Source organism: Coccomyxa subellipsoidea, assembly GCF_000258705.1.
Source record: "Coccomyxa subellipsoidea C-169, whole genome shotgun sequence".
NCBI classification, from domain to species: Eukaryota; Viridiplantae; Chlorophyta; class Trebouxiophyceae; family Coccomyxaceae; genus Coccomyxa; species Coccomyxa subellipsoidea.
In genome coordinates, this window is record NW_005178031.1 from 292,526 (window position 1) to 310,128 (window position 17,603).

General features: G+C 55.2%; 3 protein-coding genes across 3 annotated transcripts; 1 reads left to right on the plus strand and 2 right to left on the minus strand.

Moving 5' to 3' along the window:
- Positions 1–510: 510 nt before the first annotated feature.
- Positions 511–2,366, plus strand: COCSUDRAFT_17367 (hypothetical protein; the record flags this gene model as incomplete). Its single annotated transcript, XM_005645846.1, has 6 exons — positions 511–914; positions 1,102–1,177; positions 1,294–1,357; positions 1,543–1,631; positions 1,782–1,985; positions 2,295–2,366. The coding sequence occupies 6 exons, from the start codon at positions 511–513 to the stop codon at positions 2,364–2,366; spliced, it is 909 nt and encodes a 302-aa protein (XP_005645903.1).
- A 464-nt stretch (positions 2,367–2,830) lies between these two features.
- COCSUDRAFT_66844 (hypothetical protein) lies at positions 2,831–5,759 on the minus strand (the record flags this gene model as incomplete). The annotated part of the gene is made up of 5 exons (XM_005645847.1): positions 2,831–3,319; positions 3,709–3,953; positions 4,510–4,669; positions 4,847–5,190; positions 5,552–5,759. The coding sequence occupies 5 exons, from the start codon at positions 5,757–5,759 to the stop codon at positions 3,146–3,148; spliced, it is 1,131 nt and encodes a 376-aa protein (XP_005645904.1). The 3' UTR covers positions 2,831–3,145.
- Positions 5,760–7,052: 1,293 nt separating this feature from the next.
- On the minus strand, positions 7,053–17,341 carry COCSUDRAFT_48077 (hypothetical protein; the record flags this gene model as incomplete). Its single annotated transcript, XM_005645848.1, has 19 exons — positions 17,117–17,341; positions 16,020–16,769; positions 15,649–15,829; positions 15,412–15,484; positions 15,059–15,190; positions 14,609–14,690; positions 14,058–14,223; positions 13,501–13,797; positions 13,027–13,193; positions 12,500–12,754; positions 12,076–12,198; positions 11,483–11,671; positions 10,590–11,210; positions 10,097–10,291; positions 9,739–9,888; positions 9,303–9,455; positions 8,886–8,979; positions 8,270–8,361; positions 7,053–8,156 (listed from the first exon to the last, which is right to left on the minus strand). Exons 2-19 carry the CDS (start codon positions 16,662–16,664, stop codon positions 7,053–7,055), a joined length of 4,719 nt encoding a protein of 1,572 aa, XP_005645905.1. The 5' UTR covers positions 16,665–16,769; positions 17,117–17,341.
- Positions 17,342–17,603: the final 262 nt, after the last annotated feature.

Consider the following 17,603-nt stretch of genomic DNA (forward strand, 5'->3'; position numbering starts at 1 on the left):
TCTCGCCCGATCCGCAAGATTTCGGAGACATCCTTGTACCATGACGACCTGCCATGACATCTAATATGATATCCACAGCTGACTGTTCGCTGCAGGAAATAACTGAGAATGAATGGAAACAATTCTCGATCCAGCCGAGGCACTGCAGCTGTCGCCACACTTTCGCAGTTTCGGAATTGACCGGTCAAGTCTGGGCCCAATGATTACTCACCGATGACTGCTTCTTATGGTCTTCAGGAAGGATCTGTGCTTCTCTGAGCACAATCAAACGCCATCGCCTATAGATCTATTGAGATATCAAGGAATTGTTCCAATCATCAATCAGGGGCCCTGCATAAGCATCATCGATTTGTAGCAATGCTGCATCGGATCTTCCGATTCGAATGCCAGGACCTTGCTCAGGATGTCATGAATTAGCTTGATTGCCTCAAACGTCACTCAATTTTGCTCCTGTCCCATACCTACAGTTACGTTCCGCTTGGGTGGCCCTGTTAGAGGAACGTAAAGCTGATGACGAGGCCCACCTCTCACGGCAATCTACTTGAACACTCTGTCTCCAAGCAATATGCTGCATTCTCTTGCGCAAAGACAGCCAGATCAAAGAACACCAGCCAGCAGCCAAAGCAGAGCCAGCGCAGAGCTGAGAGGATACCAGGCTTGAGGTGCAGAGCAGAGAAACAGCCAGAAGGGGACAGCCCTGACTTCATAGAGCGCATGGTGGGGGCAGTTTTTGGTAAAAAAGCTCTGGAGGCTGCAGAGCCCTTTGGGATGAAGCGCATGAGCGATGAGGCCTACAATGAGCAGTCTGTTGCAACCATCACCGAGTTGGCAGCGCTTATGGAGGGCGACTCGCCAGAGGTAGCACTGTTCAGGCCGCTGCTTGCCAAGACGCGGCTAGAAAGCAAGCCCCTTAGGTACGAGTGGCGCCTATACCACTGCCATCATGCGTGCAAGACAGTCCACTACATTGCATGCAGAATATCTCTGGCTTCTCACTTAGTACAGCACTTCATACTCAATGTCACAGTCGGTGTCAATCACACAGTGGTGTGAGTGTGGCTCACTGAGTCAATAAATTGATCAGAGCATGTCTTGTTTCAGGTTGGCGTACTCGGCAGATAGGGATAGCTGGAGCGCAGGCGCCTTCCATGCTGCTGTTGACACTTATGGCGCTGCGGTGTGCACCAGAAATTCAGCTGCTATGCTCTATCTGGCTGTCTACAATAATTTGTCCATGCTTTAATATCTTTTGCACGTCTGGGGGAAGGAAAACGACTAAAGATGCGCTGGCAGGTGGTTTTGGGGAGGACGGCTGGAGGAGCAGTGTTTGGTGGCTACAACCCAAGAGGATGGATAGGTGAGGACTTCAATATCTCCGCGACAAGGTTGCCAAGTGCTTGTTGGTATAGTATTATTGATCATAGCTGCTTTTAAGAGCAAACAGCTTGTACGAGGGTAAGAATTGAAGGGGGTGCTTCAGCAAAATGTACAAACATAGAGCTTGCATGGAGTGTACAGATGCATGCCTGTGGTGCAGGACAGGCCTAGGGGAGGATAGGAATGCCATGTCAGCCTTCCTCTTCACATTCCCCTCAGGAGATACGAGCAAGCCCGCCGAGAAGCTTGTCAAGGTGAGCCTTTCCCCCTTCGTACCTGACGTTTGAGGCCTTTTCTTAGGCTGAACACAGGCAAGACAACACACTGCTGACACATGCAGATGTATCTTGCATCAGCAGAAGGAATATGTGAACAGTTGTGAGACGCCACGTTGGCATGTCCAGGTGGGCGGGGCAGGGCTCGCGGTCATAGACAAGGCGGAGGCAGGGCCGCAGTTTGGCGCGGAGGGTCTGACAATCCCCTTGCAGCAGGGGCAGGAACGCGTTGGCAAGAGCCGGCTGGGCAGCTACTATGCGCGCAGGGCGGACGGCGGCCGCACGCTTTTCGCTGCCGGCGAGGAGAAACGCGCGCAGCTGGTCGACCTCAAAGTCCGTTGCTGCCCGTGCATGTTAAACCATGCGCAGGGACTGTGATTTTGCAGCAGGAGAATATGGGGCTGTTCTGGCTGCCAGCATGACATCCCTGGCTGCTAGCTTCCTTCCCTGGAACACACAGTCAGAACATTAAAGAGACTTGTGTCTGCGAAGAAGGACTGGTTCAGCAGGGGTGCGAGTCATGCTTTCTGAGCTGGGATTAGCTATGTCAGGGTCTTCAGAGGTTTGTCACCCTATCTAGTGCGTCAGAGGCAGCTGGATGTGAACTGACAGTGACAGAGTGATTACTGTATGTGCGTGCAGGTATTTGTGGCTGCTGGGGGCCCTGAGGAGTGGCAGCTGGATGGGATCGTGTGGAAGAGCTCGGGTTCATGACCGGTGTCATGCCAAGGGGGAGAATAGTGAGACTCAACTAAGAGCGTTGCGATTCTGGGACATTGTTGAGAGGAATATCAACACTGGAGAGCTGGTGCATATTGTGGAGTGTATATTTCGTATGAAATTCGATGAAATTCGTGAGTGTGAGTCCTGCATACCTGCCCGTTAGCATACCGGCACTGAAGTTCTTCATGCAATATTTCTAACAATCCTGGGTATGGGGCAGCTGCAAGCCAGAACATGCTGTTCTTGCAGGCACGCTTAGCAATGGACAAATAGAGCATATGATGCTGTGTGCATGTGGAGGCACATTTGCATGTGCCTCAGACCTGTGAAGAGGAGCGGTAGCATTGAAGAGCAGCATACTCTAGGTACACATGGTTGCATCAAGCCCCCTTGCGGAGACTGGTGCACATGATTACAAACAGTGCAGCACCAGCCCTTTGTAATAGACTGCACATAGTGCCATGAATCGTTTACCACAGACTGCACTTAACACTTAGAGACCCATTTGAGACAGTTCTCTTAATTCCCAGGCAGAACAAATACGCACATGGCACTGAATACTACAAAATCACAGCAACCCACACCGCTGCATGGACATGCAATCGAGCAAATAAACAATTGCACAGCAGCTCACACCACCGCGGTAGCATGCAATGCAGCAAACACGCCGTTCCACAGCTTCCCACAACACTGTGTGGCAGGCTGCAATTTCCTGCAGCCGCATAGCGGTGGAGCTCAGCAGAGTGGACTGCCAATGCCATCCCAAGCGCTTAGCCGGCAGCGCCGCCACCACACAGCCCGTGCCGCTCCCCGCCTGTTCCTTTGCAGCACCGCCCCGCGGAGCGCGGCATTTCCAGCCGGCCATTGGTGTATGAGTTAGGACTGGTCCCTCGCCGCCAGGGCTTTGCGCATTCTCTGTGACGGGTCAAAACAGGGATGTCCACCTGCGTGCGACCATGATATTCAGGGTTCTTGGGTTTATATTAGGCTTTGTGTAACCCTAAATCCTAAGATCATGCCTGCAGTCGCTCGGGAGAAGAATGCCATCCTCTTTACCATGCCTTTCCTCTACATCCCACCTGCATTAGTTCACTAAATGCGAACTTCTAATAAAACCCCCGCAATAAGTCTGCAGACTTGGGGACATTGCACTTTGATCGGATGTTGCGCTGGATCCAGCAAACGTAAGCCATTTGGCCTCCGAAGGCGCATGTGCACCTCAAGGCATTTCATAAGTACAGTGTGGAATTTCTGCCTCGCGATTAAATTGCAAAAGCCTTCTTATGACAAGTACCCAATGCCAATATTAGAAGAGGCAGGGCAGAGCCCAAACCTTCTCAGAGCAGAGAGCGATGCAGACGATAGCTGGCACAAGGCTGGGGAATTCTGGCACACAGATGGAGAAGCTGAGGCATGGCAGGCATGCGTGCATGGTTGCGGCGGGACACGTGTGCATAGTCCACTCCAGGTGCGCCGGCAGGTAAGCCAGAACCTTGCAAAGCCCAGCGTTGATCTCGTGCCGCGTATTCCTGGTCACCTGGAAGAGGTAGACCTTGCTGGCCACAATTGTCGTGGCATCTATGGCAGGGTAATTCGGGTATCAGGGCTGCACAGCTCAGATGTGTCTCCAGGATTGAGGCAGCGAGCTCTTCTGGGATGGTGAAGCAAGACAGGCAGCTTCTCCAGGCTGAACAGTCTTGCACCTTCCGGATTGCTGCTGCCGCTGTTGGAAATGCTGCCACTGTCAGCGTCGCTTTCCTCCGGCATTGCTCATCAGCTTCGACTGATCAGACAAGCCTGAGGCCTCCAAAGAGTGACAGTCGTCCTCATGACCATCCGCCTGAGAGCTGGCAGAGTCGCTAAGGCAGGCCTCCTGCCCCTCTTGCTGCTGCGGGGCACTGCATGCCGCTGCTGACTAAGTGCACAGCACCCAAACTCGCAGTGAAAGTAATTCACACCAGTCGTGCTGCAATAAAGAGCACCAACACCGTGTGTTTTGTGAGGGATGCTTTGCCGAGTACGGGTCAAACTTGTGGGAAAGAAGTGGCCAGCAGCGCTACAGCACCCCGTGCCACACTGCGTGCCGCGCTTTCCAAAGACTCCTCCACCTCAGTTATTCTCTCTTGAAACGTACGCTTCCTCTCCACGATCTCCTTTATCGAATTCACGCCGTCTTGGTGCATGCCCACCACCTCGCCATCATACAAGGCCAAGCTAGCCCCTGAGTCCCCAGGCCACGAGTTGCACTCATACACCATGTGGTGTCCCCGGCGGCTGATGCGCATGACGGTTCCCTGCATGTACAGAGACCCCTGGTAAAATTGGTTCACAGACAATGGCGCAGCTACAAGCAGGTCCGGTGTACAAAATAGGTTGCGTACCCGCATTACTGAAAGGGCTAGTGGATAATCCTGGCCAAGTTCTTGCTCCAAGCTGATCTGAAAAGCGCACAAGGCAATTTGATTGCCAACAAGCTTAGCAGGTGCTCCGCGGTAGCAAGTGACAAAGTCATGTTGCTGCTCGCTGCGCAATGTGGCGTAGTCCAGATCTGTGTTGTGCTGGCTGACTGTGAGTGAGAATTGCTCCCCTCCTGATGGCTGCCTAGCTGTCACTTGCTGGCCTTCCTCAAAGTCGTCCAAGTTGTGGTTGCAGGTCAGGCAGACGCGTTCAGCAATGAAGAACGCAACGCCTATGGGCTTGTTGTCATCCAGCAGCACACATGAGGCAGCTTCAATCTTGTCGCGTGCTGTTGGTGAGATCAACGGGTAAGTCGCACGGTCTTCCAGCCGATCAAGTCTTGCCAAGATGTTGCCACCTGCAACATAGCAAAAACATTTAAAATAAAGGTGGCAGATGTGCTAATACAGCTGTAGGTCAACGGTGTTGCGCTGTTCTGGCGAGCAAGAGATCGAAAACCTCTGGAAAATATAGCAGTGGACAGGTAGCCTATTTTTCCCCATCAGCAGCAGCCTGGCAGTGTGTGCCCAACCCTGATCTGGCGAAACTCTTGACTGCTCTGTCGCAGCCAAAGCAGACAGTGCAGGTTGGGCACAATCTGCGCACCTGATGCTATGACTTCATATTTAAAGGGCAGAAGGCAGAATGGTGTACGCGCTGCGCGACTTGTTCTACGGCTGAAACTGAGCAGTTGTGCGCTAGCAGGGGAGTGTGCACACCTGGGGTGCCGAGCTTGTCTTCCAGCTTCGACCTTCTGAAGTCGATTGCCTGGACTCGAACCTGCAGCTGCTGCCAGATCTCCTTCAGGTCGGCTTTCTGCTGAGGATCTGAGGCGCTCAACCATGCCTCCTTAGCTTCTTTGGCCTCTGCAGTGATATCGGCAATCTCCTGATCCAATTGCTCCAGTTGTTTGCTTGCAGCGTCCATCCAGCGCGATCAGCAGGTCACCACCCTGTTTGAAGCAGCAGACAGGTTTTCATATTTCGCTGACCTGATACTTACAGATTTGTCCAGAAGAAGCACCACCTGAAATATGAAAGGCCGAAGCCATGCGGCCAATAAAATTAGCCGCACACTCAACTAATGACAACAGCCTGCAAGAACGTACCGGGTCGCAGGTGCTAAGGGTATAAAAACACTCCAGAACGCTCCCCAACTCTGATTGCCGTATCTGTGGTACAGCAGGTGCAGTGAGCATACGTCATGATGGTTCTTGCTTCTCCTATCCTTTTCCTTTATCGATCACTACAATGGCCCTGCTTAGGATGTCCAGGCTTCCCTTGGAGGGGGCCTGCATCTCCATGAAGAATCCTCCTTGAAGTCCTGGGACTGGCCAACCAAACTTCAAGTGGCACAGGAGCAGATCTATTGACGTCTCTGAATATCTTGAAGACACATACAGCAAGTATCCGACACCTGTCGGACCTTCACGAAGACTTATGGATCTCATCCCGAGAATAGTGGAGAAGTACAAGGAATCACCTGGAAGCAAAAGAGCTACCCGACGTTCTGTTCTATGCCCTGGCTGACTCCTGTAAGTACGCCGAGAACCGGTGATAGCTTCTAAATGACAAGGCAGTAGGTTGCGATGTGACCACGGACAAATCACTGTGATGACTGGGTGTCACCGGCCATGACCCATGACCCATGGTGGCACACGAAAATTGAAATTAATGCAATTTCTCTAAGTACATTGTTGAAAGCACTGTAGAACAGTCATCTGCCAACTCATCTGTTACTATGCACATTGCGTTCACATGATGCTGTTTAAGCCCGCGATGACCGTATACGTACACCATCATCATGCTACACCACGTGGCTTAACACAAGCTACACCGTGTGACTTCATATTTCTACATTGTAGCACCACGCGTTGTGGCATCCGTTCAAGTGGTTCCAAATGCACGTCATCTTTTATTTGTGCCATAAATGCAGTACCTGACCTCAAGTGGCTGATGCACCTGTCTTTAGGTGAATGAGGCTTGCTCTATTTTACCTTCAGTTGTGCCGAGACAGAGTCAGTCCCACATGGAGCCCTCAGTCAAGAAAAGAAAACCCAAGGCTGATGACGTTCTTTGCTGAAGCTGACTGCGCTTGCTGCAGGGGACTCTGACCTAACTTAGATTTAATTTAGAGTCCCCAGACTGCTGCTTCATCATCCTCCACAAGGCAGGGTCCTGATAACGCTTTACAGCAGCAGTGCCACACCAACACCGGCATTCAGCGCAGCTGCCGCAGGGTAGCGCTGTACAGCCTGAAGATTCCTAGTAGGTACCGGATTGCTGCCATGATTGCATGGCGGCGGCGTGCAGCCAAAAGCAGCCCAACACACACCACTCCTCCCAGAGCAGACACCCCCACAGATGCCGACCGCAAGCCGAGGCTGCACCAGAGCTGTGCAGCTGACCAGCCGGCAGATCTTGGAAGGCTCGCGGCTTCGCTGGCCCTCACCCATCTGCTTGCAGAGGGCAATCTTGCCGATGTGGGGATCCCTTGGGCGGCAGGTGTGGCTCCGTGACGGGCTGCGGCTGAGGTGACGGCTGCCCAGCCGTGGGCAGGTGCGCTCGAGGAGCCGGCATTGCTGGCAACGGAGAAGTCATCGCTGATGTCAGCGGCCGACGCGCAGCAGCCGCCCTGCAGGTCGTAGACCACGTCCATCAGCGCGCCGGAGCCGGCCAGCTGCGCTTCTTCTTGGGGATCGGCGGGGCTTGATGCGCTGCCCTCTGACAGCGCCGGGCCGGCCGGTGACGTCTGCTCGACGGCTTGCGGCTGCTCCGGCGCGCCGCCGCACACAAACCGCTCAAGCTCACGGCCGAGCGACCGGTCACTGCCGCTGCTAGAGGACGACGATGACGAAGCCGAAGACGTCGGCTGCGCGAAGCTGTCTTTCTTTCCGGCGGCGGCCGGGCCGGACGGGCCGGGGCCGCGGCCGGCGGCGCTGCCGCTGCCACGGGGCGTCCAGCCGCCAGAGCGCCGGCCGACGGTCTTGCCGGAGGCGGCTGCGGCGGCAGCAATCTCTGCCACGGCAACCGGCGCGGCCGCGGAGGCGGCCGCCTCCCGGGCAGCGGCTGCGGCGGTCAGGCGCTCAGCGCGGCGCGCGGCTGCGCGGGCGCCGTCGGTGAGCAGGCCACGGATGGGTGATTCATCCATGTGGAAGCTGCCCTGAGCGGGTGCCGCGTCGGGCGACTCCGGCGGCGAGCTGTGATGGCGACCGCTGCCCTCTGATCGGCCACCATTTTCTGCGCAATCCGTAGAACCTGCATCGAGGCGATCGGGAGACCCTCCTGGACTCCCCGCCTTTGGAGTCGTCGCGGCCAGCTGCGCCTGCACCATGAGAGGGTCCTTGCGCAACAAGACATCAATGCTGTTCTTCTCTTGAAATTTACAGCACTGCAGGACAGCTCCAAATATTGTGCATGTGAAGGATGGAAGCGAACCTGCGTGATTGCCAGCTCTCGCTTGCGATCGTCGGCTTCGTTTCGCGCGGCGTCCAGCTGTGCCCACACCTCGTGCAGCCTCTGATGCACGCCTGCGCCAAGCACGACAACGTCACACTTGGGCAACCACCGCAACCTTTCTGTACCCTCGATCAATACTAAGATAATTCTATGATTGCAGGTGGTGAGCGGGTGGGCACTCACTCAAAAATCTGCAATGAATTTCATGACAAGCAGAACAACAGATCCATTGCAGCACCCATACAGGTGCCCTGAAAGAGTCTTTGATGTTGCTTCACGCTAAGTCATAAAAGTGGTGGCAGCTTGCGCTGCGGTGGGTGCATGGTGTGCGCGGTGATGAAAACCCTTTCAAGGCAGACGAGTTTTCTGAGAATGAATAATTGGATACCAGCATGGCAAGAGGAGGAATCTTGGCTTTTTGTGGTATGCGGGCCAGTCTATTGCCATCGCAGTTTGGGACAGGGTATCTGTGGTGATGTGCTGTGGGTACAAGGTAGCAAAGAGCCATGTAGGGAGAATACTACAGGTTTGCCCAGAAAGCCATGTATCTGTTGCCTGTCTATCAAAACGTATGAAGAGAGCTCTTCCCCCGCACCTTCATCGTCAGCGGTGTCTGAGGGCCCAGCCACGCTGGAGCCATGCGGCCGCAGCAGCTGCGCCTTGGCTGCTCGCGCATGTGCCTCCATCAGCTGCAACGAACACATCCCCTTTTTCTGTAACTGAAATCAACTTTTAACGGTGCAAACTTTCCGGCAACTCCTTGCTGCATAGCAGCAGAGCAGCCAAATGTACACACCCTTGAGAGCTGCTGGCCGGCTGGCAACATACTTGTATTCCCCTGGATCCTAGGATACTACTCGACCCATATGTGGGGCAAATTACTTTTAAGGATGTGCAAATCAGGGATACTTCCAGAGTGGAATAGCCTACCAAAGCAAATTGTGATAACAGTGGTGGGATCAACCCAGGAACTCAAGGAAGTTGACAACGCCAATTGATGAAGGGAGCGTACCTCGGTCCAGAGCGTGGCGAGAACGTTGTCGCCCTTGGGACGCATGGCGGCAACTAGCTGCGCGGCGGCTTCAGCTTCCGCCCGGTGGGCAGCTGCCTGCTCCGCCAGCTCAGCCTCTCGCACCGCTGCCTCCCTCCGAGCCGTGGCCAGCTTCTGCGCATAAATGTCCCTAAATTAGGTGATCACAATACTATACTTGCAATTCAAAGGAATCTGAAGCATAAGAACATAGTGCGGTCTTTGAGAATGCTGTGACAGTCTGACAAGTGGTACTAAGGCAAGACTCGGCCCTGGTGTACCTGCAAGAAAGTCCCAAATGCCTGGGAGCCAGGCCATAGATTATAATCTGAATTGTGCACATCGGTTGAGCCCGCATTCCATTTAAGTTGCAAAAGCAAAAACACAATCCGATGTTGCTGAGGAGGGAACAGCGCACCGTACGCAGCCCCTCGGCATGAGCCTCAGCAGAGCGCTTGTCTTCTTGGAGCGTCTCCACCTGCAGCAGGAGCGCGGACTCCCCGCTGCTGCGCCGGTGCGCCTTCAACTTTGCCGCCAGCGACTGCGCGCGCGCCTGCGCTTTGGTCGCCTGCAGTGCACAGAGAACATACACATTTAAGTACTTCCCAAGGGAAGAACTAAGTGTCTTTGAGGAGGGACTTGCCCAGCATGTTGATATTAGGGACAGCTCACATAACGTGATGACCCCGACCTGTACATCCCCTCTTGCCCCCATGTCAGGGGCAATGCCGCAAGGATGACACATATGGCATTCACTCGTGAATGAAGGGAAACACCTGGTCTTCCAGGTCGCTGGCGCGCTGCTCGGCAGCTTCCCGGGCGGCGGCAGCTTCCGAGCAGCTGGCCTCCAGCTCAGCGATGCGGCTATGCGAGTCGTCCAGGTGCCAGGTCAGGTCGCTGACGCGCTCCTGCGCTGACGTCAGAGCCTCCGCCGCCGTGCGCGTGTCGTACTGCGCCGCCATTAGCTCGATCTGCGCCAAATACAAGCAGCTTCTGTCAGCCTCCGCAGGATGCAATGGCTGCAGCGTTCCCTCTGCACCACTCACCACGCCCCCTTCCAGGCCAGGAACAGCAGACGACCTTTAGAATCATGCTTTACATAGGATGAAGACCACAAACAAAATCCTGAAAAGATTCAGCAGCGGCCTTACCGGTAGAAGGGAAGAACAATTGGATGCTGCACTAAGGGAATTTGCCTGGAGAGGTATTGGTTGTAATCCTTGGCTTCAGCATGGCAGCACCCAATCACTTGATTGACTGGACACATACCTGGACATCTGCGAGGCGGTTCTCGGCGTCCTCAACCGAGCGCTCCTCCCGGGGCCGCTCGGCCGTGTCCAGCGCCGCGCGCAGCTGCGCCACCTCATTGCGCAGCTGCTCGGCAGCTTCCTCCGCAGCTTCTCGGTCAGCCGCCTCTGTTCCCTCCTGTCCCGCACCGGCACCCCTCGCCGCTTCGAGGTCGGCCGACAGCTGCTCTATTGTGGCCTCCCGATCCTTGAACGCAGCTCGCAGATCCATCAGATCTGCCGAAGCGCTCTCCAGCTCCTCGGTGTGGGACTTGAGCTCCGCCACCTCAGCCTCCAGCCTGGCGATGCGCGCCTCCCTGTCAGCCTTCAGGGAGAGCAGGTCTGCACGCAGGAGGCGTTCCCTCTCTGCCAGCTCAGCCGCCTCCGTTCGCAGCGTGCCCTCCGCCGCTTGTAATTCCTGCAGTTCCCTCTCCAGCTCTTCCTTTCGAGCTCCTTGCTCCTGGAGGTCGCTGCGCAGAGCGGAGACCGTCTCTTCGTGCTGGCGCAGGTTTGCCTGCAGCGCTGCTTGGGCCTGGGTTGACTGCTGCAGCTCGCTGCGCAGTGCCGCCTCTGCCTGGGTCTTCTCCACCAGTGTTTGCTCGAACTGCACCCGCACACAAGGTACTTGCATGATACTCAACACTTTGAATGCCTCATTTGAACGCAATCAAAGAGATGCACGCACTTCTGAACAGAGGAAAAAAGGGGCTGTGAATGTAAGCCCCTACTAGCATATACCTTCTGCAGGAGCCAAGCCATGTATGCTTGCATCCATCATTTGTCTAGACACTGTATGAAGTGGGCCTTTCGCACTGCTATACTGCTAAACGGCTGTCGCACGGCCGCCGTGCCCCTGTGTTGAGTTGGATTGCGCACCTGTTCGAGGGCGTGCTGCGCCTGCCCGGCCCGGGCCGCCTGGGCAGCCCGCGCCTCCTGCACCTGCACCGCCGCGTCCTGCACCGCCGCCTCGCGTCCCACAGCCGCGTGCTCCAGCTCGCTGCACCGCTCCTGAGCAGCCGCCGCGTCCGCCGCAACGCGCTCGGCCGCCGCCCCGGCATCCTCCACCTGGATCAGACGCAAGCTTTTCATCAGATACAATGCATGCTCACTATTTGACACCCACTGACAGGTCGATAGCTTGCTCTAATGAACCTTGCACCAGGACCTGACAGGAAATTTTGAGAGCATCTACTTAAAAGAGGGGATCCGCCAGCTTCATTGATCAGAAATTTTCTTGAACCCAGGTAGACCCGATTAACCACTGTGGGAGCCTCCAATAAACCAAGTCAGCGAATGCAGCTCCTTCCAAGTATGACTTATCTATAGACATATAACTCATTGTGCTTCTCGAACCCATTAACTTCATATTTGCTGTTCTACGCTCGTGAATTGCCTCGGCAGGACATGAACTTGGGCAGTACACTGCTGGGAGGTAGGTATCTGTATAATGCGCAATGCAAGGCTCCTACCTGTTTCTGAAGATCCGATGCCTTGGCCTCCCAGTCTTTGAGCTCTGCCGTTGCTGTCTTTAGTGCCTGTGAGCGCCCAGACAAGCTCTTGGTGGTGCTGTCACACTGCATCCGCAACTGCGCCTGCAGTCACCGGCACAATGCACTCAAAAAAACCACACCGATAAGCAATACGGAAGTATTCCTCAGATTGCAAGTGAACAATACGCCCTGTTCAGGATGTCAACAAAGTAGGAATTCGGGCTCTGGAGAAAGAGCAATCACTTGCTTATGCTACAAGTCATTGGAAGGCCTTCACATCAATTTGATGAAATCTCTCTATCATCATTATCAGCAGCTGACACTGCCATGCAAATGAGCCACATCAGGATGTCAGGCAATGTCAGGCAGTGTAATTCAAAGAAACGCCAAATTGGGTACGCACCAGTCGCAGCTGCGCCTGCCCGAGCTGCGCCTGCAGCCGCCGTGCGTGCTCATCTCGCGCATTCGACCGCTGCTGCGCAGCCTTCAGAGCAGCGCTCAGCCGCGCCTCGGCCGCCTCCGCGGCCGCGGCCCGGGCCTCGGCGGCGGCCGCCCCGGCCCGCGCGCGCCGCGCTCCCGACGCGGCCCCAGCCGCAGCCGCGCGCGCTTCGCGCAGCCGCAGCATCAGCCGCGATGGCGTCAGGCCCGAGTCCGTCTCCTGCGGTGTTGCCATTGGGGCATATCTCAGGGGCATTGAATAAACGATTTTTTTGTAGCAAAACCACCCCCTGAAACCTGATCACATGCAGCCAACAAGGTGCCCTCTCTCTCTGCAACGACCAAGAAAGCAGCCATGTCACACTGTCCTCACTCGCTGGCTGCTGTCTTGCTTAAAGCAATGCATAGAGTATGACAAGAAAGCAGCCCTTATTATGACTCTGTCACGGGGCTATCTTACCAGGACTATCTTCTGATAGCAGCAGGACGCACCTCTTCGTAGCCTGAATCGGCCGCCCGGTCGTACTCGACCGCGAGTGCTTCGGCCTGAGCCTCGCGCGCGCGCTGTCGCCGCTCGTCGGTGGAGCGGGGGGCGCTGCCGGGGCCAGTCTGCGACGGTGTCCTCATCCAGGAGGCAGGGGTGTGGAAGCTGCCCAACCCTGCCACATCAGCGCCACCTCAGCTCGCATATAAAATCCTCCCGGGGTAAAGTGATGATGTCTCTAACAGCACGAGCATGTGTACTGGTCGTCACAGCACATGCGCTGTATTTAGATGTAGAAGTGCTGCTGATCAACGGCCCCCCAAAAATTCTGATAAAATATATATTAGTATTATTATAATAGTACTTCAAATCACAGGGTTTATTATGCCCTTTGTGCGGCATCACCATATTTCTTCCCACAAGACCAGATACAAGAGCTGGACTCTTAGCTTTGCACAAAATGGGGTATGCATGCGCAGTACCTGCGCCCTGTGTCCGGCTAGGAGTGGCCAGCGCCGAATCTTCCCTGCTCCTAATCGCCCAGTCGGCGCTGATTGGGCTCCCTGTAGCTGGAAGCGGCAAAGCCCCAAACAGCTCGTCCATCTCTGTTGCTGATGGTTGAAGCCCCGGTGATTCGGTGGCGCTTGTTGCTTGATCAGGCTCCAGCCGCCGCCGGGTAGACATGTGCCCGGGATTGGCCGCAGCTAGTGAGTCAGTGGCTGAGTCAGCGGCGGCTGCACTGCCCGGCCAGGCGCCCAAGCTCGCCCGCAGGCTCTGCCCTGTGGTTTGCACAATCACATAAGTTATACTTCAGCCAAATACATAACACTGCAAAAAAAGAGGTAAGTCAAGGTATTCAGCACCAGGGATATACGAAGCACAACTGTGATATTGAGCAATGCCCGCTACTGCATTGCAAGTGCAGCTTTGGCCCTGCACCTTGACACATATGAGCGGACACAAACTGTTGGCAGCACTTAATACTAGACCTAATGTGCTCCACATGCATTCATTAAGAGAGGAGGGTGCATGAGCGCACCGTGGGTAATGAGGGGTGACTGGACCGCCTCGGAGATTCCCTCCATGCGCGTCAGCAGCCGCCGCCGCTGCTTGGCCGCACGCTTCGCCTTGGCGCTGAGCGCTTCAACCTCGTATCGCGCAGCGTCCAAAGCGCGCTCCGTCGCTTCGCGCAGTCTTGCCTCCGCCTGGCAACAATAATATCATTAATATTGATATTTCACGCTTTCCCTGCCAGAGGCAAGGTCGTCTGCAGACAAGCTGCAGGCCAACAATATTAACCCCCTGAAAACCAAGGATTCGACTACTTGGATGTTCGCTGTGTTGTGAATGTAACTCCGTGGCCTTTGGTAGCCAGATGACCTCTAGGTTGGGTTACCTACTACAGCAAATTACAGCATCTTGTTATGGATAGCACTGTAGAGCCTGCGGGCTAATACTTCGTCCTCAGGCTGACAAGGGCCAGCATGGCGCATATGCAACCAGCATCTCACCTGCAATAGGTTCAGACATTTTGCTCCTTAAAGACAGGTGCATTTCGGAGGGTGTCCTGTCATGCTTGAGAGACCTTACCTGCAGCTGCTGCTCCAGCCGAAGCCGGTGGTTCTCCACGGCAGCAATCCTGTGGAAGGCCGCCTCCAGCTCATCCCCAAGCCTGCCACAGCAACATCAGCATCAGCGACCCCCTTGGAACGAGCACTCAGCACCCGACGGATGCAAAATAAATCAATCTCAGCGTCCTGCTCGTGGGCATTTTTCCAGCCCATCGCATCTCACAACACTTGACCGTTGCTGGTTGCCAATAGCAAGGCAGGCTTTTCTCCCTGCATATCTGTCCTCATGTCATTTTCCAGTATGTAGAAGTAACCTAGGGGGAACAGCAGTAAACCCCTGCTCACTTGTTCTGCATCCCTGTCAATTGTAGCAGGATCTAGGGCTCATCTAGATGCCGGGATCCGGAAGAGTCATTGCGGATTCAAGGGTTCAGAGAAAACTAAATGTGTGCAGGGGTTGGATGCGCACTGCTCCTTGTCGGAGTTGGCGGCAGCGGCGGAGGTCAGCGCGGACTGCAGCCGATCCAGCATCCCCCGCTCGATCTGGAACCCCTCAAAGCCCGCATGCTGCACCAGCTCATCCGCTGCCGCCTTCTCCCGCCTGCCCATCACAGAAGCCCTCAGTAGCCAGGATTGTGAGCCCACAGCACAGGTGCCTGCCCTGATCTCATGCCCACCTTTCAACAAAAGGATGAAGCACAAGTGTGAAAGCAGCTTGAGTACAAAGACAAAGGCACATCAGAAGGGCAGGGATGTAAACATTGCAAAACAAAGGGCGATATATTTGCATGGTTGCCCAGATTAAATTTTGGCTATAAGCACCTTGCGCTGGCAAGCTGGTCGTCAGCGGCCTCCCTCTGCCACTTTACGTCCTCCAGTAGAGCCTCCAGGGCACCTGGCGGGACATTCACAACCTTTCTGATTCAATTCAAGCATGGAAAAAGAGACGCAGTTGGAAAGCTCTTACGTGGACATCACTGAATACGGAGACCAAAGTCATATGGAGCCTGAAATAACTTCCAGAGTGTCAATGGAATTCCTTGACGTGAGATGAATCACCAGAGGAGCGCAGTGATGAGACGGACGTCCTGGCCCGGCGGCGGCCGTACGCCCGGCTCTCAAGCTCCACTGTCTGCCACATCAACGCCACATCCGCCAGCTCAGCAGCCGCCAGCTCAGCGGCCGCCACGTCAGCACTGCCGGCGGCGCTCTTCAAACTCGGCGACTGTGCTGTCAGCCCCTGCAACGCCCACTGTACGCCCAGCTGAAGCCCCATAGCCAGCCAAATTCTAAAACATAAAGCATCCAGCATCCAGCATGGAACTGCACATGCTGCTACCTTCAGTAAATAAGCGCACAGCCTCCCAGGCAATTGAAGGCACAACTCCACATGTCAGGCATGACGCGACCATCAAGGATGCAGAATAGACCTTTGGGAAGGGCTCCTCTCCGGTGGTCACAGACGCGAAGCTGCCGCGCAGCGTGGCGTCGTCCGGGGGGTCCGGGGTGGTTGCGCCAGCGACAAGCGCCCCATCCGGTGTGTCATGCAGCGACGGAGGGGACGCTGCGAAGACAGGCGGCTGGGGGGACTGAGCCAAGTCAGGCGCGGGGTCAGCATGCGCTGAGTCATGCACTTCTGGCAAGGCGTCCTCTTCTGCCCCGTCTGCCCCTGGCGCATGCTGCAAGGCTGCGCTGTCCGCCCAGGCGGAGAGCAAGGCGCTGCCGAGCTGTGCTGCATCCAGCTGCTCTGGCGTCCCCGGGCTGTCTGCTGTGCTGTCATCGAGCAGGTGCTCTCCCTGCAAAGTCTCTGGGCCATGTTGGCTCTGCTGTGGCTCTTCTGAGACTCCAAGCTTCTTGCTTTGGCGAAGGTAGACAGCTGGGGGAGATGGCGAGGAGTCTAGTGATGGCAGCGGGGGCTGTGCTGTGCTGCGCAGTGCTTCCTGCTTCCCCTGTCGGCGGCGCCCCGGGGATGCATTGGCGCCACCTTGGAGAGCAGCGCTGCCAGACTTCCATCTGGGTCTCTCTGGGCTGGCAGCTGCCGGGTTGGCGCGGATGCTCTCGTTTTCAGAGTTCATTTCTGCTGGGTGCAGACTCTTTGTCAGAGGCAGCTGATGCAACCCCTAAGGCTGGGTGGATTATGGCTAGCAATGTCCACAAGCTGATCTCCTGAACAGGCGTCCCTACGAACAGGACAGTTTTGTGAGCCCAAATGTGGTTGACATCACTTAACATCCACCCATACACAAAGTGGACGGACGCCTCAGCCCGTCGTAGAATAACTTATGGATCATGCTAATCTGCATACTCATTCGGTCGCTCTTTTTGTCCAGGGTATAATCGTCAGAACACCCAAGGAGTTTGGCCATCACGCACTATAAGAAGCCAAAATTTTCCTCAATTTGCCCACTCCGAAGTCCATTTTCGGGAAAACTCCCACGATAATGAGATTTCAAGAGGAACAAACTGGGCATTCACTGTGCAACCTTCGACTCTGAAGGAAAGCTGTGTCAGCAAGTCATACTCATACCATTATTTCCGTAAGGTCGACATCGAGATCAAGCCGCAAAATTAGTTCCTTGTCTGTGATGCAGGCAAAAGAGTTTCGGTATCACGACTAGGCCCCACATGGTACAGTATCTTCCCACCAGAGACCGTGCCATGCACATCCAAAAGTGGCAGCATTTTGCTCCCACGTAGATCAGCCATGCAACGCCCGGGATGTACTACTATAGCAAGACAGAGGATGTTCGGTTGCCCTCACCGAAGCACGTCCCCCGCTTGCTGCTTGCACAAGATGTCTACACCAGTTTGAGTGCTGAAGCCAGAATAGGATCGTGACGAAAATTTGTTTTCGGCGAAGTCCGTTGGTCACCGCAGGCCGCTTGAGCAACTGATTGCCCTGACATCGACGGGTTTACTCAAACTGTACACCCAAGAAGCAATCTTTGCTGGTATTGATTGATCGAAGACAGTACGATCCAGTATCTGCCAAGCGGAACAAACGACTTAGGGCA